Here is a 24027-nt window from a genome sequence, read left to right on the forward strand (position 1 = left end):
AAGTCGTGTCCGACTCTTCGTGACCCCATGGACCATAGCACGCCAGGCCTTCCTGTCCTGCGCTCTCTCCCGGAGTGTGCTCATTGTCATTGCTCAAGTCCATATTCATTGCATCGGTGATGCTATCTAGCCATCTCATCCTCTGCCGTCCCCTTCTCCTTTTGCCTTCAGTCTTTCCCAGCATCAGGGTCTTTTCCAGGGAGTTTTCTCTTCTCATTAGGTGGCCAAAATATTGGAGCTTCAGCTTCATTATCTGTCCTTCCAATGAGCACTCAGGGTTGATTTCCTTTAGGATGGACTGATTTGACCTCCTTGCAGTCCAGGGGACTCGTAAGAGTCTTCTCCAGCACCACAGTTCGAAAGCATCAATTCTTCAGCGCTCAGCCTTCCTTACAGTCCAGCTCTCACAGCCATACGTTGCTACTGGGAAAACCATAGCTTTGATTAGACGGACCTTTGTCGGCAAGGTGATGTCTCTGCTTCTTACTATGCTGTCTAGGTTTGCCATAGCTTTCCTCCCAAGGAGCAAGCATCTTTTAATTTCATGGCTGCAGTCACCGTCTGTGGTGATCTTGGAGCCCAAGAAAATAAAATCTGTCACTGCTTCCATTTCTTCCCCTTCTATATGCCAGGAAGTGATGGGGCCAGATGCCATGATCTTAGTTTTTTTAATGTTGAGAACCAGTTGTGTATCCACCTAGACCATTAGCTCCCACCTGATACAGGTATATGGACCAATATACCTGGGGTTGGGTCCAGATTTATGCTAGATCAACTGTGCTGATGAAAGTGGACTTATCTACCCCATCCTTCCCACAGTAGTCCCTCCAGCCCCCTGAATATACCTCACAGGATCAGGAGACCCTGCTGAATGGGGGAAACTGGGGGCCGGGAGGAAGGGGACTCTCCCAAAGTTGAGTAGAGGGACCTTCTGCAAGCAGAGCCCTTCCTCTCACTGAAGATCCCTTCCTTTTGTACAAGGCAGATCATGGTTCCAACCCCTGGTATGTGCATTTAAATGTAAGGGAAGTAAGTGCATGAAATGCTTATTCGGGAGAGTGTTATATGGCTGCTGTATGTAGCCTGTTACATGTATGTAGCTTGATACATGTGATAAATGTGCATAGCATGGATTTGTTTTACTACATGAACAGAGTTGGCCATAGTAAAACAGATGCATGTCTGTGTGTATGCATCACACATGAACTATAGAGGGATTTGCTATATACATGGGATTCTGTTATACAGAAGTGACTTCCATGTCCGAAATTTGCCTTGTGTGCAGATTCCAGCTGCTTCATAGAAGCATGGTCATCATTTGATGACAGAAAATTCAGTGATGGCGTGTGTGTGGATTGATCACAGAATCATAGAGCTGGAAGGGACCTCAGAGATCATATATTCCAACTGCCTGTTCAATGCAGGCTCTGTACTGCAGGGTACAGGTGCAGCATCCCTGACAGACAGCCATCCAGCCTCAGCTTAAATATCTCCAGTGAAGGAGAACTCGCCACCTCCGGAGGTATTCTGTTCCACTGCTCAACAGCTCTCTCTATTAAGATGTTTCTCCTAATGTTAAGCCAAATCTGCTTTCTCCAGTTTCCACCTGTTGGTTTTAGTCCTACCCTCTGGAGCAACAGAGAACAAATGTTCTTCATCTCCTGCATGATAGCCTTTCAGATATTTGAAGACTGCTATCATGTCATGTCTCCCCTTAATCTTATCTAGGCTAAACATAACCAGCTCTTTTAACCAGTCTTCACAGGACTTGGTTTCCTGACCCCTCATTCTCTTGGTTGCTCTTCTCCAGACATACTCCAGCTTGTCAATGTCTTTCTTAAAATGGGGCACCCAGAACAGAATGCAGAACTCCAAATGTGGCCTGACTAATGCAGAATAAAGCAGAACTATTACTTCCTGTGATGTGAATGCTATGCTTCTGTTAATGCTTCCGCTATGCAGCCCAGGAGTGCAGTAGCTTTCTTAGCTTTCATATCACACTGCTGGCTCATATACAGCTTGTGATCCACTAAGGCACGTAGGTCCTATTCACATGTAACGCTGCCAGTCAGCTCTCCCCTATCTTATACTTGTGTCTTTCTTTTTTTGTACCTAAATGCAAGACTTTACATTTATCCATATTGAAGCTCATCTTGTTAGATTTGGCCCAGTATTCCAGCCTGTCTAGATCCTTTTGAATCTCGATCCTGTCTTCTGTGGTGTTGGCTATTCCTCCTAGCTTTGTGTCATCTGCAAATTTGATAGCAGCCCCTCTTCACCCTCATCCAGTCATTTATAAAAATGTTGAACAGCATAGGGCATAGGACAGAGCCCTGCAGCACTCCACTCAAGTCTTCCCCCCAGGATGCTGAGCCATTGATTAGCATTTGCAGAGTAGTAGTCAACCGGCTGTGGATCCACCTAACTGTAGTATTAACCAATCCACATTTTACCATCTTGTCAACAAGGATATCATGGGAAGCTTTGTCAAATACTTTGCTGAAATCGAGATATACTATGTCCACACAGCATTCCCATGATCTACTAAGCTAGTATCTTTATCAAAAAAAGGAGGTACTGTAGTCTGGCATGACTTATTCCTGACAAATCCATGTTGACTCCTAGTAATCAAAGCATTATTTTCTAGATGCTCACAGACTGACCACTTAATCATCTGTTGGAGAATTTTGCTTGGTATTGATATCAGGCTGACTGGTCTTTAGTTTCCTGGATCTACCTTTTCCCCCTTCTTGTAGATGGGGACAATATTTGCCTGTCTCCTGTCATAGAATCATAGAATAGTAGGGTTGGAAGGGGTCTACAAGACCATCGAGCCCAACCCCCTGCTCAATGTAGGAATCCAAGTCAAAGCCTCCCTAACAGATGGCTGTCCAACTTCATCTTGAATGCCTCCAGTGTAGGAGAGCCCACTACCTCCCTAAGTAAAGTGTCTTCCAGCACTTCAGCTGTTCTCCAGGAGTTCCCAAAGATTACAAGCAGCGGCTGTGAAATAATGTTCACAAGCCTCTTCATGTAATTCATCTGGCCTTTCAGATTTGAATGCATTTAAAGTAGCTAAGTGCTCTCTAACCATATCCTTACTTATTCTGGGCTGCAAATCCCTCTGTATATCATTTGTTTTACTTGTCCCAGGTTGAACGCAACCCCACTTGTGGGAGGAGACTCAGGCAAAATAGGAGTTGAGTCGTTTCACCTTCTCTCCATCACCTGTTAACAATTCATCATCTTCCCTAAGCAGTGGACCTAAACCTTTCTTGATCTTCTTACTCCTGATAGTATACATACAGAACTTTCATATCCCCTCAAGCACAATACGTTCTAATGGAGTGAGTTCACATTCAACTTCCAGTCAACAAGTGTAGAGAAATCAGGAGATGTATATGTAGGTGTCAACAGGCCTAAGTGGTTTATTTTTCCATCTGAAGTTTGCACTAATGTCCATTTTAAACGTTCACTATAACGCTGGTTCATATGAAGTTTGTTTGCTATGTCCGATGTGACAATGACAATGGCAGTTATAACCTCTTACAGTCTGAGGGCCAAATTCAGTTTTGGAGAAGATCTCAGGAGCTGTATTCTGGTGGTGCACAAGACCGAAGGCAAAGGGTGGGGCCAAAGGCAAAAAGGATAGGGCCAAAACTGCCTGGGGGATGCTGGGAGTTATAGGACCTTTTTCTCTCTAAACATGCATAGGATTGCACCCTAAAGCTGTTATTGCCAGTAACTAAGCCTTAGGAGAGGCATTTCAACCCTCACAGGCCATTTTCCTGTGGTGGCAGCTGGATCACCACCCTGTCCCATGGTATTACACAAATATCAGCTGTGATCCATTGAAAAATCTCCTTTCAGCTGCCCCTCCCACCATAGATTGTTGAGAAGAGAAAGTGGGGACTGAGGAAAAAATGGGCAAAAAGAAGAAAGTCTACACCCAATTCACTCCCCAAGCAAAAAAGTAAGAATTATGAAGCCAGTTTTATCCTAATCACACTTTGTTAGAAGCAAGTTCTAGTCGACATCATTAGGACTTACTTTCATATTTATTTGGAATTAGCTCGTTTTGTTTGCTAGAGCTATCCATTGGAAAGAAAAAAAAACAGCAATTAACTTCATAAATTAGTATTTTTGCCATGGTTAAACAGAGAAAAACATGTTTGGGCAGAGTCATTTTTACTGAATTCTTACAGCAACTACAGCATTGTCTATTAATGAAACATTTAGAATAAGTAGTATGTGATGAACAAACATGGAAATCTCATGAGTTTAAAAGGAAGAAATGGAGATGCAATTAGTTTAATTTCAATAACAAGATATCTGCTTCAGAAGGAGTTTGCTTTTGTTTCAAGAGGCTTATGTGCCAAGGCAGTTACTCCAGCTTCCCATATAAAAAGTCTTATGTAACATTTGGTAAATAGTAAACCATGTAAACCCCAATAAAGAAAAGTTACTATGAATGCTTTCTGGTGCTTCAAAAACATTACAAGGCAAAGAATCCGATCCTGAATATATTTACGTGGAACAAGTTCTGTTGGTTCCAAATTAAATGAGAGCATTATAAGCAAAGCCATTGTTATCACTGTACATCCCATATTTCACAAAGAAGAGGTGTAAACTTGTGATCATTGACTCTCCAAGACATCAGCATGTCCGCGTGGTGGTGATTAAAAGTCCGCAGTTCTGTAAGACGCCCCAGGAGGCATGCAAAATGTTGAGGATTATCTGTGTGATAAAGCTTGCAGATTTTTTGCAGAACACCAAGCAGAGGCTCTTGAAGCCTTTCCACAGAGTCTCTATCCTGTATGTATGGCCGGTCTGGTTTTATATTTCAGGGAATTGGATGGAGGGGGGAGGAGGGAGAGAGAGAGAAACAAATATGAATGCTATTTCGGTTTTGCCAATTTGCAGTGTTCCAATTGCAAGTGAAATTCTCACTACACATGTTACATTGTCTCCATGTAGACCAGAGCTTTCCAAACTGTGTGCTGTGACACATTAGTGTGTCGGCGGCAGTGTGTAGGTGTGTCGCGCGAAATGCAGAAAATTGTGCAGAAGGGCACCGCGGAGCTCCCTTACTCGCGTTTGCTTCCCTTGGCCCCTCCCCCGGAACTTCCTAAAGCAGCTAATGTTAAAGTAGCTAAGGCTTAGCTGCTTTAACATTAGCTGCTTTAGGATCATGTGGCGTCTTGACGTAGGATGCACGTGATTTGTGGTGTTGGAGCAGTACAGCAACGTAGAGGCGCGGAGCGACAAGAGGGGAGGGGAGGCGCCGCCCTTGGAGCAGAGCTTGGCTGACACCGGCGCAGAGAAGTGGCAGCAGCCACCAGCCCTGTGAGATTTTGAGCGCGCCCTTCACGGACTTCTGCACCACGCAACTGTGCGGCCAGGCCAGAGTAGCGCGTGGGTGGAAACGCCACCTGGGACTGCACCAAGCGGGCCGTCCACCATCTTGGCCAGTCGGAACGGAGCTCAGTGGAGGCCAGAAGCTTCAGAATCAGCGTGTTCCCAATCACCCGGGCAAGCGCAGCTGCAGGCTGTCACCCAGTCAATGCACCTGCTGCTGGCTGAAGGGAGGCCACCCTCCCAAACCCAATGTGGCAAACAGCAAGCCACCCACCACGTGGCACTTATAATTTGATTTCTGCCATTTATTTTTATTTTCACTCTGCTGTAATTGTGGATTAACCACCCACCAGCAGTGTACCACCGGAGAGTGCTGAAACTGGACTCTGGACATAGGCATTGCAAATATTTACAGCAATATAGCCTTGTAGTGAAACATATATATTTACACCATTTTTGTTGGACTTTTGCTTCTCTACTTCATGTGTTTTTGCAGCTGGGCTCCTACCTGGGCCTATGTGTCCTAATATGTATTGTAAATACTTTAGTTAATTTTGTTTATTTTTCACATTTTCTTGCACATATTTACATACTGTTACTCATAAATGACAACAATGTATGATATTATCTTACAAATCATATATTTTTAAATATATTAATGAAAGGTTTTCATGAGATATGTTCTATCCCCATACATTTCGTTATTACAATTTATGTATGTGTCCGTATCTCTTATAACGGGTTAGTTTAACCTCCGGTTTGCTAGTAAAACTGAATTACCGTGTCACAAAATGATGCATGTCTAAAAAGTGTGTCACCAACGTGAAAAGTTTGGAAAGCTCTGATGTAGACAGTTGTGGGACCAACTTGTGCCTGTGCAAAAACCTGCACTGATTCAATGTTGGAATCAGCCTTATATTTCATTGACATTGTTTTCTGAACATTTTTACAGAGAACCTGGTAAACTATAGCCTTGAGGCCATAGGAATTAATCTTTCAAAATACAAATTCTTATGCAGGAATGTTCATGCGACTTGACATTTACCCTAAAAATTGTGTATTAAGTTACCAAAATCATCTGGTATACTAGAATATTATGGCACATAATTTGATTTAGTTTTCTTTATCTTCTAGCTCTGGAGCATGCACAGCTTACATTTACAAGGGTCTCCCTGCCTGTGACAATGAGATCTATCTGCTTTGAAGATTAAAAAGCTCATTTGCTCACACAGCTTCAGAAATCAAGGACTGAAGTAAACATTTTATGCAAGTTATACTAAAACTGCACAAGTATACTACAATAGAATGATGATACTCCTGTTCACTTTCTGGAGAGACAGGCCATGTTTTCTTCTTCTCCATATATGTTTGAATGTATTTTCTTCAGCACCCACTTAAGAAACTTTTCCTAAGGCCAACGACATTGGCACCTATCCATAGATCCTTGTATATAGTACTGTGTATTAGCTGCTATGCACGATGATCTGCGTACACCAACCAAAGAGATGGCCATCAGTGTTGACTGTGTGGACCACCTATTAGGGGAAGTAGGAAGGCCTTTATTCTGGCCCGCCTACCTTCAAAAAGGGTGTCAGCAGTTAAAGATAACTACAATCATGAGCACTTCCAGACAAGCCTTTTATCCTGCAACCACCCTGTCTCAAACAAGGGTGTGTATGGGGGGAAGGATTCATTATATGAATGGCTTATTCTTCTTGTATTACATGGCAAGGATTTTTTTCCTGTAGAAATCATGATGAAATTTGATGGCAAGCTGCAAGTCTAAAAAATGTGGAATACCACCATTGGATACTGCCCTTAGACTGCAACCCTATACACCAGGGGTTTCCATTGTAATGTCTGTGGGCACCACTGCCCACAAGACCAGGCTGAGATGCCAAGCAAGCTATTTCCCACCTCTGCAAATTATGGAGCAATTCCTCCATTTGCTTGTACGGGGTGTGGGGAGTCCTCCTTGCTGAAAAATGGCTGGAGGGAGTCAAAGTCCACCCCCCACCAAGGACCCTTGAGAAGCCAGAGTGAGCAGCACACACACAGGGTGCACATTAATGCACACACACAAACCAATATTTGGGGAGGGCGCTCCCAACATTTTTGTGATTGGCCCTCCATCCCACTACAGCAGCTAATTTGTGGTGGTGTCCAGGGCACTCTTTCAAAATGTCAGATGTTGTCATGCGTCCAAAAAGGTTGGAAACCCCTGCTATACACACTTACCTGGGAGTAGGGCCTGCTGAACTCAGTGGGGCTTACATCAGAGTAGACACATATGGTGTTGTGCTGTTAGCTGTCAGTGAACTTAAATTTGGAGCCTGAAAGCCATTACATTAAAGGTGTATTCAGATGTGTGTGAGAGTTGATGTGTTTTTTAAATACTGGATAGCAGCTTCCCTCCAACAGTAAATAGGATAGAGGGGATGCTTTTTCTCTGGAAAAAACACACCCCTTCCACCTGGATCAAGGGCCCTGGTGGCTGCTACTTAAAAGCACACACACAAATATGAATACATATTTAATGTAACATGTAGTTTGTTCCTTACTTCACTTTGGTATAATGCCAGGACTGCTTTTATGAAACATTTAAAATTGCAAGATCTGAGGTAAAATCATGGTAGCTCAATATTCCTACTCCTGCACACGATTAGCAAATGTTTTCCATTATTATTAAACAGCATTAGCATAATAATTTTTATGACTTTTTAATATATCACTCTTATCTTTCTGTTACTCTCCTGACTTTCCTCTCACAGTGATCTATAGTAATTAATTGAAAACTGAAATTACCTGGGGATAAGATAATTATTGCTGTGAGCAGAGCGTATTCGTCTTGTGTCATCTTCAGTTCCGCAATACTTTTATAGAAATGGAACATGGGTGTTATATATTCATCTGAGATACCTATATTACAAAATACAGACAAGTACTTTAATAAAACATCATTAAAACGATAAGTGGGCCACTATATAGTCAAGTATCACACAGCTGAACAAACAAAGCACCATTTATTATGATTTATATAGCACATTTAATATGCAAAGTGTTTTATCCTTATGTTTCATCTTCAGCTTGTGAGGCCACTGTTATTTCCATTTAGCAGATAGGGAAATGCAGCTTCCCAAGGTCACCTAAATGCAGCTTCTACAAGGCCACCTAAAAAGTCCATGGCTGAGCCAACATATGAACCCAGGTCCAAAGTCTAATGTTCAGTCCACAGGCCCACACTGGAAGCATTTCTACACCAGCCTAAAATTCCACAACTTTACTAGGACTTTCTGGTTCCATTCAGTAGTGTAGTAGCAAATTCAGAAGTGCAGCACTTTATGATAGTCACAGCCATGCCCTTTCACAGCAATGCCTGGATAGGACTGTACCGTAAGCAGAGGCCATTGCTAGCAGACTGTGCATGATGTTTATAACATGCATTTCAGATCACATAAAACAAGTTAACCACAGAAAACATCAGGGCACTGGATAATCAAGTGTTCAGAGAAACAGAAGGATAACCTGGCAATGTTTTTTACTGGCTGTGCTGTTCTAGTACTACATCTGAAACAGCTGTCTCACCTTGGTTTGTATGTTTCTCATAAAACCATACATTATTGTCGGGCATGTTCTCTGTGTCCAACCTGAGACACTGCATGTTATGAACAAGCTGAGGCACACTGTAGGTCACAGGGGTCCCCAAACCTTTTGAGTCAGTGAGAACATGTGGAATTGGAATTTTGAGTGTGTGTTATGGGCACTCTCACAAAATGGCTGCAATGGGGGGGTTGTCCGTTCATAAAATGGCTGCTGTGGTGGGCATGGCCGGTCACAAAACACTCATTTCCCAGAAGGGAAACTGTTGAAACAAAAAGTAAAGTAACTTGCTCAAGAACCAAGGCAGGGGTGGGATCTAAGAACCCAATTAAAATGGCACTGGAGGGCAGCATTTCACTTTGCAGCCTACCTGCTTTCCAGTTTCAAAAAAACTAGTGTAAAAAAATCTAAAGAAAAGTGTGTGAGAAAGGACTGAAGTTTGGATTTCAGATTGAGTAGCAGCATACAGAAACTTGCAGGATATGGAGTATACAGAAACTTCATGGTACGGATATACAGTTTGGGGTGATTCGAAGGCTATTTTGGAGTTCAGTATCCCATGCACTTATTTGGAATTGCAGGCTTGTGACCAAACTGGGAACAAACTTCAGCCATATGACTTTGAGCATACCCAAAATGCATGATTTTCCTCCCCACCTTTTCCCAGCAGGGAAAGAGCTTTTAGTTCAGACAGGTTCACTTCTGGGGACATTTGAGCTCCTGTATTTCTCATTTTATAAAATTAAAACCCACAAGAGTGGCTGGAGAAATTCAAGGTGCAGCCAAGTTAACTCAAATGCTGATCATGGCACCTACATGTCTGAATTATTTTCCCCACGACTAGCCTGTTATAACCTTAAATAAATGAACATATTGAAGTAATGTTTGTTCCACTTTAACATCCCCTCCTCCCCCAAATAAACATACCCATTCCACTACATTTGGACTGAATTATCTCTCTTCTCCACTGCACAACGGTGAGAGAAACAAAAACAACTGCCCTGCAAGATTACTGGTCCCCTTTAATCTCCCCACAGCAGATGTAAGGAGCCAATCAGCGTGGTTCATCCATAGCACCTCCCACTCCTCCTCCTCCTTACTCTGAGGTAGGGAATGGGCAAATGGGTGTGTAATGATAATGGCTAGACTCCCGAGTAGTTCTGCATGTGGGAGTGGAGGAAGAATAGGACAGTGGGGCGAGGGAGGGACAGAGGGAGGGAGGGGAGCAGAGGGGCTTCAAGACCCCCAGAGCTCAGCCCTGACACCTCTTATTTCCAGCGCCAAACACGTGAAGGAAGACTAGTTCCTTGACACGTCAAGGGAGCCTTTCCATCAGCTCGCAACACAAGAACCTCATGCATCGGAGCATAAGGGTCAAGGGGCTGCCAAGTTCAGTGGGTGGGGCTTCGAGGAACCCTTGAGCCCTGGAACCCTTAAAAAAGAAGGATCGTAGCTCTGAGTCTCCATAAGGAGATGGGGTAGTCAGAACACACCACCGTGGGTCACTTGCCCACTGTTGTGAAGTGACAGGAACCGCACCAGAAAGAGGGAACTGCCTTGCCTTTCATTCCCTTGTGGGAAACCCCTTTCCCACCCAAGTTTGCCTGCCAAGTAGGGCTGTGCAGGCACCCCACGATCTGACTCGGAAGCCGCTTTATGGCTTCGGAGGCGGGCCCGATTCAGCTCAGCCAGATTCGGGGGGGGGGGGCGACCCAGCTTGGCCCCAAACCTGAATGGGATTCAGATGTGGAATCCTGCTTTGGGTCCCCCCCTGATGCCCCCATGCAAACCCCCTTACCTTGCCACCGCTGCCACCATCCTCACCGCCACCGCCAACTCCTGAAGTCTGGACACGCGCGCTGACTCTTCCTTCCAGGAACTCCCTGCAGTTGGCGCACGCATCCAGGCCTCACTCAGGAGTTGGCAGCGGTGGTGGAGGCAGCAAGGACAGCGGTGGCAAGGACAGCGATGGTGGCACCAACAGAGGTGGCAGCAGATGAGGTGGTGGTGGCTCAGGTAAGGATCTGTCATGGCTGGGCCGGGGGTGCTGAAGCTCTGAAGCACACTGAGTGGTTCAGACAGCCCCTGACCCGCTCCGGGTCGCTTTGTGCCCGCTCTGCTTCGCCTCAGAAGGGGCTCAAAGTGACCCGAAGCAGCCTGCTTCGACTCAGGGTTCAGGCCTCGGGCCAAAGCGGTGCACAGCCCTACTGCCAAGTGCCAGGGAGGCACCCTTGCTCTCCTGTCGTGCTAGCCACTGCCACTGTTGAGGTGTTGAGTAAACTAGGCAGCAAGTGAGCTGCCATAAGGGGGTGTGCAAACACTCCCCAATGTGCAAACACTCCCCAGCAACTTCTGCCACCATCACCACCACCACCAAGTGACTTCGGCAGTCCCTTCCTAGGATGCAGAATTCCTTCGTCCCTGCGACTCGGCTGGCACCCAGCTCCCCAAAAAGTACAAGAATGGTGACCCAGTCAGACCTGCCAGGACTACACCGCTGCTTCCATTTTAAATGCGGGATCAAGACGGGCTCCCTTTATATGCTTTTTCCTTCCCCCTCCTTTTCTTCCTTATCTGCATGTTCTATATGTTTCACTATATAGCCAGTAGATGACGCTGTGGTCTAGTTCCTCTTCTTGTGGGATTTCCTCTTTTCATGGCGGAACTCAAGCTGTGGTAATTCGATAGCTCATTATCTCCGATCTTTTAAAAAACAAGATAAAGGTAATTTAGACTGGAGACTCCCTGCAGGTTGACGAGGTCATGTAAAGGACCTGTAAACTTCCATGAGTAGGCAGTCTCAATAGCAGGATAAAAACCCCATGTGGAGAAGCCCTGGCTCAAAACCACAATAGTTAAAAAATAATAATTACCTGAATGTCAAGCCCTTTATTTCCAGAGTTCAGAGATGAATGTGAATCTTTATGTAGCCAAATGACACCATGAATGTATAAGAGGGAGATAGGGTGGCCATGTGCCTTACTTTATAGAGGGAAGTCCTCAAGTTAAAGGGCTATCAAAAGACAGTCCTCTGTTTGAAGGCATCTTCTATTTGAAGATGCCTTCAAATCCAAGTCCAAGACCGGGATAAGATAAAGAACCATAAGAAGGGACCTTGAAGTTGCCCGTTAATAGGTAAGCACCTGGATAGCAAACTCACACAGGTTACCTGATCACAGTCTTCCCCACTATGGTGAGGTGTATTGCATTCCTATTATTTGCAACTATACAAATAAATTAGTACATGCACATTTTATGCAGATGTCTTTCCTCTTTTGTTCTCTTTTTGCGATGATGCATTTCCTCTTTTTGGGGGGCAACACATAAGTGGCCTAAAAGGAGGTATCAGCAGGATAGGGCACCCTGAGAGTTGCAGAAGTAAATGTTTTTTAAAAAATCTCTAAGGAGGGTGATACATCACCAAAATGGCTCAATGAGGACTGAGCATGCTTTGTGGATATGGGATGCTGGCTGACTGTTGGGGGATGGGAATGGAAAACCAGGTAGAAGGGAAAATGGCGTATCCTGGATCAGGACATGTGTGGCTGAACAGGAGCACTCCAGACTGCAAAATTTTTTGTTGCAGGTTCCAGTTGTGCTTTAAAAATTTCAAACATGCCATCCTAATATAAGAGCTGAATGTCATTTTTGTGTGTGTATAAACCTATACAAATCTGTGGCCATGCCAGTCCAGATCCCAATCCAGAGAAATGTAATCAAGCTTAAAGCTGAAATACTATGCACACTTACCTGGGAGTAAGCTCAAGTGAACACACTGGGACTTACTTCTGAGTAAATGTGGATAGAAGTCCAGTACGTCTTTCATTAAAATTAATTGACTGAAGATTCATGGCAGTGACTTTTATTGATTTTCAGTGGGATTTAACTGAAATTGACTTTCTCTGGATTTGGCCCACGGGATGGGGGTGGAGGTGGGGGAAGCTTTGTTTGCATAAGCACATAAAAAACGTAACATGGGGTGATTTCCCAATTCAAGTTTCAAGACGAAAATAAATGCCTTTTCTACTCATATGTAATGTCTGAAAGTAATCCTAAAACTGGAAGGCTTCTGAGGAAGAGACCACCCCTCATTATTCTAAGCCAATGACAAAGGCCTTGTAGGGCCTGTACAAGTTTCAGCAATAACTAGTATTTATCATTATCCTCATCTAATGGGAAACAGAGAACGAGGAGCACAAACACTATAGTAGAAGCATGTTGCAATCCAAAATAACTGAAACTCAACATGATTCAACACTCAGATTAAGCAAGAGCCTGAAACCTAAAGAAGATCAAACAAGTGGGAAAGTCCTTTTCTTTCTCACACGCACACACACTTTCTAATGTGTGTTTTATTCAGACCTGTTTCATCATACTGTGACATCTCTTTTTAATCACAAGAGGGTGCTATTTTCCTGTGTAACGTAACGTACTCCAAATGACTGCTCAGCAAATCTCATCAATAAAAACCAGAGGGAAAAATTACATTATTTAGTTGTTTGGGGGCCCTTTTCCTCATCTCACTTAATGGACTCAAGTTGTAAAATTGTGTCATTTAATGGCAGGAGTGGGGAGCCTGTGGCCCTCCAGATGTGCTTGGACTACAATTTCCATCATCAGTGGCCATTGCTTATGCTGGCTGGGGCTGATGGAGTTGGAGTCCAAGAATATCTCGAGGGCCACAGGTTCTTCATTCCTGCTTAATCGACTCAAGTTGTAAAAAGCTGATCATTATTATTAATTATTGTGTTTGTAACACTGTAATACCTCTCACTGCACGCGCGCATGCACACGCACCAGTTCCAAGGACCCATATGAAAGAACTCACTTCTTTGTAGAATCCCTAGGGAAGGGAATAACATAGGTGGTGATATAACCTCATATGGGTGTGAAAAGTTGGCAGTGGAATCCAATCTCAGCCTCGTCATCAGAGCTTAATCTGTTGGATTTGCACACTGGAGAAAGCTGGAATGAAATCTGGCCTAACTCCAAGCATGCTGGCTTAACTGGATTCTGCATCACTCTTGAAACACCTCTGTAGACAAGATAATGTTTCCTGCCACCGTGCCAACCTCAAACTTATTCCAATGTATAAAGAATACAGAAGAACAACATTTCGACTTTGGTTCTGTGGCTTGATGCTACTTGGTGGTCAACCTCTTTTGGTTCTGGGCAAGATTTTAATAAACTTGCTATTTGGGAAGGACCAATACTCTGATAGCAGTAATTAGATAAATTTCTAAGTCAGATCAAGCTGTTTTCAATGCTCTTATTCAGCACTTGATATCTGATATTTATAATTTCTGCAAACAATTACCTTTTTCCCATTGCTGCTGTTCTGTTCATATTGTGATAAACTTTTATTATAATATTATTTTTGTAAGTCTGACTGATTATTGTGGGATTTCTTTAATAGAATAAAATATATTTTTGGGGGGTGGGGAATCCCAATTTCAATTATAACAAGTTGAAATACTAAAACAAAACAAGCAAATAAGCACAAAAAAAGCGGGGGGGGGGAGACAAAAGGCAACACAGCCTGTGACACATCTGAGAACGAAAGCAAGAAGCCAAAAAAATCACTTCATCCAGCTAATGTTGTACAAGCTTCAGCTCGCCAACTGCATGCATCTATAAAATGCTGCAGCACTACAGGGTACATGGAAGAGGTTATGTTAATGCAGAGGTTTACTGCGTGTGAGTCATACTGGTGTGGTATAGTGGCTAGTGTTGGACTGGGTCTGGGGACACCTGGGTTCTAGTCCCCACTTGGCAATGAAGCTTGCTGGGTGACTTTGGGCCAGTCACTGAATCTTAGCCTAATCTACCTCACAGGGCTGTTGTGAGGATAAAATGGAGAAGAAGAGGAGGATCAAGTATGCTGCCTTGGGTTCCTTGGAGGCAAGGTGGGATACAAATGTAAGAAATAAATAAGTAAATACTACTTACCTCTTTTGGGGTGACTCATAAGTGGTCATCCTATGTGCGGAAAACATCATTTTATAGTACTTGCAAGTATATTTGGGTATCTGATAATTAAGAGTAGCTGCTTTCCCACTAAAAGAGGGATTTAATTAAGATCCAATAAATGCTTTGGGAGCATCAGATGCCACAGCATTTTTAAGGCAAGCAAGTGTGGCTCATTCCTCTGAACAGGAGATGACTGGAAGCCTCATGTAATGGCAGGATACAAGAACAATTCTCTATTTTATTATAGCAAATATGCATACCACATTGGGTCTTTTCCCCCTTCTTGAATGAATTATATGGTGAATCAGTTGGCAATTTAAGCTCAATGTGGCTGATTCATATGACTGTTCTTGTGATATGACATCCGTGCATATTATTCTGTCTATGAAAGGTGGAGAGGCTGGAGGGATTGAAAAAAGCATCCCAAATGGTTGAAGAAACTGGCCTTTAGTTTCGTTGATGATGGTGGGACTATAAGTGGATTCGGAGCACCTGTCCACCTGAGACCTATGCCACAATGACATAAATCTATATAATTACATTGGGCTTCTCCACACCAGACTTTTTATCTTACAACTTTACCAGGGCTTATGCTTCTGGATTCTTTGTGGGATTAAGATCAGCTCCTTCACACACATTTTCTCTTTTTTTCCCTGGAGATTGCCTTTATCTGCATATGTTTCATTATACTGGCACTAGATACCGCTGCTTTTATAGCACAACTGCCTTTTTACACAGACAACTTCAAATCACTTTTTTTATTAGTTCATTATTTCCATTTCAAATAAAGCCGCACCAATGGTCAGAAAGCACAGGAGAGGCCCTAGAGGGTGATGACATCATGTAAAGGACCCGCAAACTTGAGTAACCAATCTGAGCCACCATTTGTGTCCCTGTGCAGGCTGCCCAGCGGAGAGAATTTCTGTGCAGGCTGCCCAGTGGGGAGAATTTTGGGGGGAGGGATGGAGCGCCTCCCCCCCACTGCAAATGTCACCCTTCGAAAAGGTGACTTTCATATATCCCTAGTAATGCCTATGATCTTCATGATTATGGCCAATGAGAATATTGTCTCAGTGTTACTGTAGCTTCAAGCCTTAAGTGAATGGTAAATTAAAAGTGTAATCCTATGCATGTCTACTCAGAGGTAAGCCCATTGAGTTCAACAGGATTTACTCCCAGTTAACTGTGTATAGGACAAATTTATCTATGCTTTCAGACTTATGCTCATTATTGTACATCTTACTTTTATTTTCCTTCTTCACTAATAAGCATTAGATTTGTGTACTTACTACAGCTAGATGTTTAAATTAAAAGAAAAGAAAAACAGCTCTGAGGGAGAAAGTTTTGTGCTAATTAATTATGACTAAGACAGTTGTTAATATGGATGAAGAGATCTTTCATCTGAATAGGCTTGAAGCTGCCAGTGGATATTAAATCAAAGAATAAATGAGCTCTTATTTTACTGGAAAATAAACATTATAATTACCCATTATATTATACTTTATTTCACAGTATCTTATCTATCCAAAGTGTTTTCCCAATTCCAAAACCTTCATTAGAAGATTTAGTTCAATTTTATTGAAATGTTATCATGAAATACAGTCCAAAACCCCAAAGTCCCACACCAAGCTTCCTCTTATTGCTTAATCCAGCAAGCCTGGGGTGTTGAACCACAGGCCCATGGGCCAAAATCTGGCCTGCCTCAGGTCGCAACCTGGCCCTCTGGGGTTCCCTGTTTCCTCTGCCCCTTTCCACGGACCATCTATCCTTCCATGGTTTCCCAGCTTTTGTACATTCCTCCCCACCCCAATTCTAAAAGGCTGAAATCTTAATTACTGGCAGGAATTATGCTAGAATCTGCGGGTAGTTTTTTTTGCATTTTGGCCTTGCCTCATTTGCCTTCATCCCTGCCCACCACTGGAATGTGGCCCCCGAGAGCTTCTCCAAAAATGAATTTGGCCCTTGGGCTGGAAGAGGTTCGACACAAAAGGAGGGTAAGGGGAGACAAGATAGAGGTCTACAAAACTACGCATGGTGTGGAGAATGTGGATAGGGAGATATTTCTCTCTCTCTCTCTCTCTCTCTCTCTCTCTCTCAAAGTACTAGAACCCAGGGTCATCCTATGAAGCTGATTGGTGGGAGATTCAGGACAGATAAAAGGAAGTACTTCACACAGCACATAGTTAAACTATGGAATTTGCTACCACAGGATGTAGTGATGGCCACCAATTTGGATGGCTTTCAAAGGGGGAGGGACAATTCCTGGAGGGAAAAGGCTATCAATGGCTACTAGTCTTGATGGCTATGTGCTACCTCAAGTACCAGAGGCAGTGAGCCTATGTACACCAGTTGCTGGGGAACATTGGTGGGTGCTGTTGCGCTCGTGTTCTGCTTGTGGGTTTCTGGTTGACAGCCGGTTGGCCACTGCTTTTCTTATGTTCTTATGACACTCCTGCAATGAACCATACATTCAAACAACTGAAGAAAATAGTTTTTGTTGAAAAACTTGTTCAGGTCCCAATGCCTTTTGAGCTGTTCTCATCAGGAGAACTTTTTTTAAAAAAAATTGTCTTTACAATCTGCAAAGAGAAGCTGTATAACATGAATTCCCTGCCCATTTCTGGGCACAAGAAAGTGCTAAAGTCCAGTATGTCTTGGAACCCTGGTATCTAAAGAGCTGTCTGCTGATACATGAATCAGCTGCTGCCAGTTTGTTAAGGTCATCATCAAAGACCTTTTTATGGGCGCTCCATTAGGTGGGTGGAGATCTGAGAAAGGACTTCCTTAGCTGTGGGGCTACCTCTTTGTAATTTCCTCCCCAGGGTTTTCCATCAGGCACCTAGCGTAATTAGTTTTAAGTGCCAGGCTAAGACCACTTAAGACTTTCATATTTGCCCCAGCTTTTTATTATTAAAACATGTTATGCTGCTTCTTTTCAGTTTCTATGATCTTGCTGCTATTTTGTGTCTTATGGGATGTACTTTAATCTTCTTATTTGTTGAAAACTTGCAAGCCACCTTGAAAATGTTTGTAATTGTAAAGCAGGATAGAAATAAACAAATACATAAAGAAATGCAGTCTACTGTAGGGTTGTATTATTATTCCCCCAAAACCTCCTTAGAAAGTGCTTGGATTAAAAAAAATGAACTGCACTTGAAATTATTTGCTACTGAAATTTGTGACTCTAAAATGAATATATAGAGCTATTGAAAAGTTAAATTAAGAATGAAAATACTGATAGGGATGTTGGAGAAATCTTCAACAGAACCAAATGAGTTCAGATTTTTATGAATCTGACCCACAGATCCTGCAGCAGACTGGTTCCCCCCTCGCCCATCAGGTGGATTCTATGGACTTGCAGACTGTTTTTCTAACCTTTAGGAATTTTGCGTAAATTCCATCATGGATAAATATGCAAAAAATAAATAAATGTGCATTTCCTCCATAGGCTAAAGCAGGATTTGAGCATTTTCTGGGAATTTGCACATTTTTCACATGCAAATTTGCGTGAATTAACATTTGCATGAATTCGGAAGCTATTAAAAATCCAATTTCGCTGATGATAGAATGAAAGGCTCCTGACAACCTGCGAAACACAGATGGGATGGATTTTACACAATCCGTAGATCCGTAATTACTGATACCTTAAATCTCCCCCCACCCCCAGTAATCTGGCTTCTGTTTTGTGGATTCTAGTGCAAATAGTTAAGGAGCACAAGCCTTTATTGGTAAAAACAATGTAAGGGATGCTATAAGTAAGTTAAAAAGTTGCTAGCATAGGCAAGAGTGTTGGCGTGAGAAACATCTATTTGGCTAACAGTTTATGCAGAAGAAGAACTCAAGACTGTTACAAGACTGCATTACATCTCACAAGCTATTTAGTCCATACTTGCATTAATAAAGCTATACTGCATCAGCATAGGAATAAAGGTGCTAAAAGGTCATCACCAATAGATCACTCTGGCTTCTTTATCACACACAAAATTGTAATGCAAAACAGTCAGGATGGGGAGGGGGAAATAAATGTTAAAGAGATGGCAGAAGCTTCAGAGTCAGCATTATGACAGGTGACAAAACAGTGAACATCCTAGGCATTTTCATATTTTTCAGCTTTTATGGTTGCATTTCTCAGAGTCTGACAATAAGACGTAGGTGACAGGTCGACACTCATCTTTACATAAAAACCATCTTGACACAAATCAGTGAAATATTTGTCTAGATTTTTTTGGTCAGAAGTTTGGAATTTTTCCCATTACACATTCCAAATTAATATAGTAATCCTATATAATGAGTTATGAATAGATTGGAATGCGAGTATTACGCATTGAGGAGATGGAGCTCTTGGTTGTACTTTGAAAGTGAATCCCATCAATCTCATTCTAAGGAAACAGGAAAATGAGGTGTATGTAATGAAGCGGAAAGGCTTAAAACAAAACATGTGAGATATCTGCAAAACATTTAGGTAAGATTGAAAGTATATTCTATAGAAATAGTATTTTTGAGAAGCTTTAGCCCCTGATTAGAGTAGAAAATGGGGAACATTCAGCTGGAGTAAAAGCACATTTGCACCGCTATTGATTTTTCAAAATATATTGAAGTACTGGCTTGTTACTATTTATGCTTTGCTGCGATTTATGCTTCCAACACCTTCAAAAAAGAAACAACGTTTGGAGATTTAGGTCACAATGCTAAAATTGAGCTCATTGAATGCAGCTTGTATGCTGTTGCCATTTACCTAGAAATATCCCCATTTCTCAAGAAGCATGATCCAGTCAATTATACCCCTGATCCAGTCACAGGATTTAGGAGATGTTACCAGAAGCAAGAGATATACTGCAAAAGGTTGGAGCTAAGCCATGGGAGAAGAACATCAGGCCTGTGGGTCATATCCAGCCTACCTGAGCTCCCAATCTGGCCCTCCGGAGTTCCCCAGGTGGTCACACCTCCTTTCTTCTGGCCCCACCCCCTTTCCCACAACCACCGATTGTTTGGTGATTTCCCAGCTTTTGTGCAGTTTTTTCCCCATTGTGAAAGGTTGAAATGCCTCTCCTAAGGCTGAGTTACTGGCAGTAAGAGCTGAAATATGCTGGGATTTTTGGTCCTGCCATTTTGCCTTTGACTCTGCCTCTTTTGCCTTTGGTCCTGCCTGCCACTGGAAGGTGGCCTCCAAGACTCCTCCAAAATGGAATTCAGCCCTTGTGATGAAAGAGGTTCAATACCTCTGAGCTAGGCTTCATAGATTATCACAATGACAATTCAGACAATTGAGCATGAGAAGGTATTGCACAGTCAAAAGAAATCTAAATAATTCTTTTTTAGTGCAGTAGCATTGATTGTAAACACTAGAAAGGACATCAGCTAAAATACCCTCTACAAATAAAATTAAGTACACATGCAGTGCAACCCTGTGCATGTTCAGTAGGACGTACTCCCATGAAAATGTGCATAGGATTACAGCATTAAAAGAGATCATTGTGCCTAGTCCCAGTTATGTCTGGTGGGTTGGGAAAGAGCAACAAAAGAGGAGCTATCGTGTCTTTGGGACCATGACAGCAAAATAGGTGGTATGAGTGTCAGTGTGAATATCTGGCTGACTCAATTTAACATCACTCCCCTCATTTGTATATTAGCTGATAAAACTTCCTTCATCTGATATTATTGCCATTATAGGGCAAGTAACTGAGAGCTAGATCCAGACATCCGCTCACACAGTGGTTCTTATCTGTCCTCTCCTCCCTGTAAGCCCACCACCACATGCCCCAGAATCTGCCCTGACAGCTCTCCCAACCTTCCAGAGGACATTTGGAGGGAGTGTAGGGGGAGGGGGAAACCACTCCACTGTTCTGTCACCAGATGGACACAATTGGATTTCACCCAGAGTTTTGTGCTTGGACATGGGTTCAAAATCCTAGCCCAGTGATCTATGAAGATTACTGGATGGCCTTGAGAAAGTCATTAGCTCTGTGACTTCACTTGCCACATAGAGTTATTAATGATAATTAAAATGCATTTCTTACACAGAAAAGAGCTGTAAGATGAGAAATAAGTGATAATAATTAATTGTTCATGCATAACGTTAAACTAGAAATCTAAAATTTCTTATGAAGCCAAAGAAAAAATAAATGTCTTTATGCATCCACTGTAACTCTGTATAGTTTATTCCAAATGAAGCCCTTTTACCGACTAACCTTAGTTTCCTCTTCCAAACATACTAATTAGCAATGGTAGACTTGCACTGTCATAGTTACACCATTTTTAATAACTGAAGGGGGTGAGATGATTTTATTGGAACAGATGTGATTGAGGTATGTTTCACTGCCCTAATTTATTTATGCGTATCTTTAAACAAATATAGTTGGTTATAATTGAACAGTTTTATTCTCAGGACTTACATTTTTCTGATTAAACATTTACTTGATAACCTTTGGACTCAAGGCTGACTGAGTGGCTTACTACTGAGCACTGAGAAGCATGACATTCACATAATGGACGCATTTTTTGCCTGGCATTTCACGAACTAGTGTTGCTGTTTTTGCTATTAATCAAAGGCACCTACCACTGTTGCGAATTCTTTCTTCTAGGAGGTCAGCATGCCCTACAGGAAGTTTCCTGTTGAAGATCTCAGCTGACCGAAGGAACATGGCTTCCACGGCCGAACCCTTTAGCAAAGCGATCTGATCCTCATGGTCAAGGGTTTGAAAACCTGGATTAAAATGTGAAAATATCAAGCTAGTAACCAACATCTTTCCGCTAGCAAAGGATATTGTACAGGGGAAGGGGGAAGTGGCAGCAAAAGACAGTTGATAGGTCTGAAGATTTTGGCACAAGATCAGCTGACTATCTGATTACAGGACATTATATTTGAAGAGTGTATTCTGTTTTCTCTCTCAAGGCAAAAAACCACCCAACTTTTTCACATAGGCACATGCTTGTAATCTTATTTAAGATCACAGAATGATTACTTTCAACTTGATTAGCATTTTGCAAATTAAAATCCTGCTTCATGTTAAAGAAGATCTGGTTGCATTATCATCTTTCAGTGCTCAACTGACTACCTTCCAAGTGGCCTCACTTTCCTTTTTTTCTGTTTAGCTTACATTACAAAAAGTAACTGGAACTATGAAAAAAGAATTTAATATAATATTATATGGAAAAAATAGAAGAGCATGTAGCTGAGAGAACAAACATGTACATAATGGTCTGTTTATTTATATAATTATTTGAAGGATGGCATGGTAATGTGTTTAGTTTTATCAGGGCTGTTTTCCATTGGTGATACCCTTCTTGACCAATGTCCAGCTGACACGGATCGCAAAAGGACACAGAGAGCTGGATGAATGTGCTCTAGCTTATCTACATTTTGTTCTGTCAGCCAAAGGTAACAAAAGCAAAAACAAACATGTCAGTGACTGATTTGGAAAATAGCTGGGACAACCAAAGCCAGCTCATTTAAATATCAGTGGAAGCTGGTCCATTAGGGTGAATGTGACACTGCCCCACCAGCCAGTCCTCTCTGACCAGCCTCCTCCTTTGTCAGTCTCTCAGTCTTGTCTTTGTGGAATTCAGCAGGCAAGTCCCTTCTGAGCCTCATAGGCAGGCACACAGAATTTTTTTCACTTAAAGCAGGGGCAGGCAGCTTGTGGCCCTCCAGATGTTTTGTCCTATAATTCCCATCAGCCTTCAACACTGGCTATGCTGGCCAGGGCTGATGGGACTTGTGTCCCTCCAGGTGTTTTAGCCTACAAATTACTCACCCCTCCCTTAAAGATATAAGAGGGTTTTCATGGGTAGAGGTTATCTCTGCCCACGAAGAAGCAATGGGAGCAGGAGAAGCAACAAGGGAAGAGTAGGGAAGATTGACAGGCCAATTCAGGATTCAGAAGGGTGGCAGAGGCTTCCACCCTCTGGCCAGTTAGCATGCTGGTGCCTCGGCTGTGGAGATGGGAGGGGAATGGTTTGCTGCCCTACTTTTGCTTTTGACTGCAATTTGGTAGAGTCCTTCTTCTGCTGCAACTATGCAGGAGAAGCAGTATGGGCTTTGTTTTATTTTACTGTGGAGTTCAGGGGTTCAGACAGAGGGAAAGCTGCCTGGAGGACTAACTCCACATTTACATTTTTTGTGGGGAAAGGAAAAACAATTTCTAAAAAGAGAAGTGCGGGGAATGCAGCGGGGCGGGGGGGAGTCTTGCCATCTGTCCTGCAAGGCCTTGTGGTTCATGAATTAGTTTCACTTTCAGGGAGAGGTCTACATGGAAATCTATAAAGGGAAAGGTCCATTCACATTGTGGTCAAATACCAGTATGCATCTGGCAAGGCTGAATTTTAAGTTTTATGCATTCAAAATATTAAAATAAATTCTAATGAAGGGAATGTTATCACAGATCTATTTTCAGCAATTAATAAACCAAAATTAGATTGCAAGTTCCTCAGGGGAAGGTCCTGGGCTCTTGTACATTCTAAAGCACTATGAACGTTGATGGCGTTATATGATTAAATAACAATATTTGAATGCAGAGGCAGACTAGTTGTTCTTAAACTGCTATAAAAAGGACAGTAATATTCTACATTTTGAGGATAACTTGCAGTTTAGATGAATTATTCATCTTTGTTGTTTTTTGTCCTATATACATATTACAAGACAGTTATACGTATGTTGTTGTTGTTGTTCAGTCGTTCAGTCGTGTCCGACTCTTCGTGACCCCATGGACCATAGCACGCCAGGCCTTCCTGTCCTGCGCTCTCTCCCGGAGTGTGCTCAAGTTCATATTCATTGCATCCATGATGCTATCTAGCCATCTCATCCTCTGCCGTCCCCTTCTCCTTTTGCCTTCAATCTTTCCCAGCATCAGGGTCTTTTCCAGGGAGTTTTCTCTTCGCATTAGGTGGCCAAAATATTGGAGCTTCAGCTTCATTATCTGTCCTTCCAATGAGCACTCAGGGTTGATTTCCTTTAGGATGGACTGATTTGACCTCCTTGCAGTCCAGGGGACTCGTAAGAGTCTTCTCCAGCACCACAGTTCGAAAGCATCAATTCTTCGGCGCTCAGCCTTCCTTATAGTCCAGCTCTCACAGCCATACATTACTACTGGGAAAACCATA

General features: G+C 42.7%; 1 protein-coding gene across 4 annotated transcripts in view; it reads right to left on the minus strand.

Annotated features, from left to right (window-relative positions):
• Positions 1 to 4040: 4040 nt before the first annotated feature.
• NR1H4 (nuclear receptor subfamily 1 group H member 4) overlaps positions 4041 to 24027 on the minus strand; it is a 53452-nt gene continuing 33465 nt past the window's right edge. For 3 of the 4 annotated variants that reach the window (XM_084810154.1, XM_084810156.1, XM_084810157.1), the window contains 3 exons: positions 21485 to 21631; positions 8164 to 8277; positions 4042 to 4830 (listed from right to left, as the gene is read on the minus strand). In XM_084810154.1, the coding sequence (XP_084666280.1) occupies positions 4592 to 4830; positions 8164 to 8277; positions 21485 to 21631 (500 nt within the window). In that variant the 3' untranslated portion in view covers positions 4042 to 4591. Of the gene's footprint in view, positions 4831 to 8163; positions 8278 to 21484; positions 21632 to 24027 lie in introns of all 4 variants that reach the window. The other variant, XM_084810155.1, reaches the window with a different exon arrangement.

This window comes from Heloderma suspectum, chromosome 7 (genome assembly GCF_057233095.1).
Source record: "Heloderma suspectum isolate Gila_16-S chromosome 7, 16-S_ref, whole genome shotgun sequence".
Classification (NCBI taxonomy): Eukaryota; Metazoa; Chordata; class Lepidosauria; order Squamata; family Helodermatidae; genus Heloderma; species Heloderma suspectum.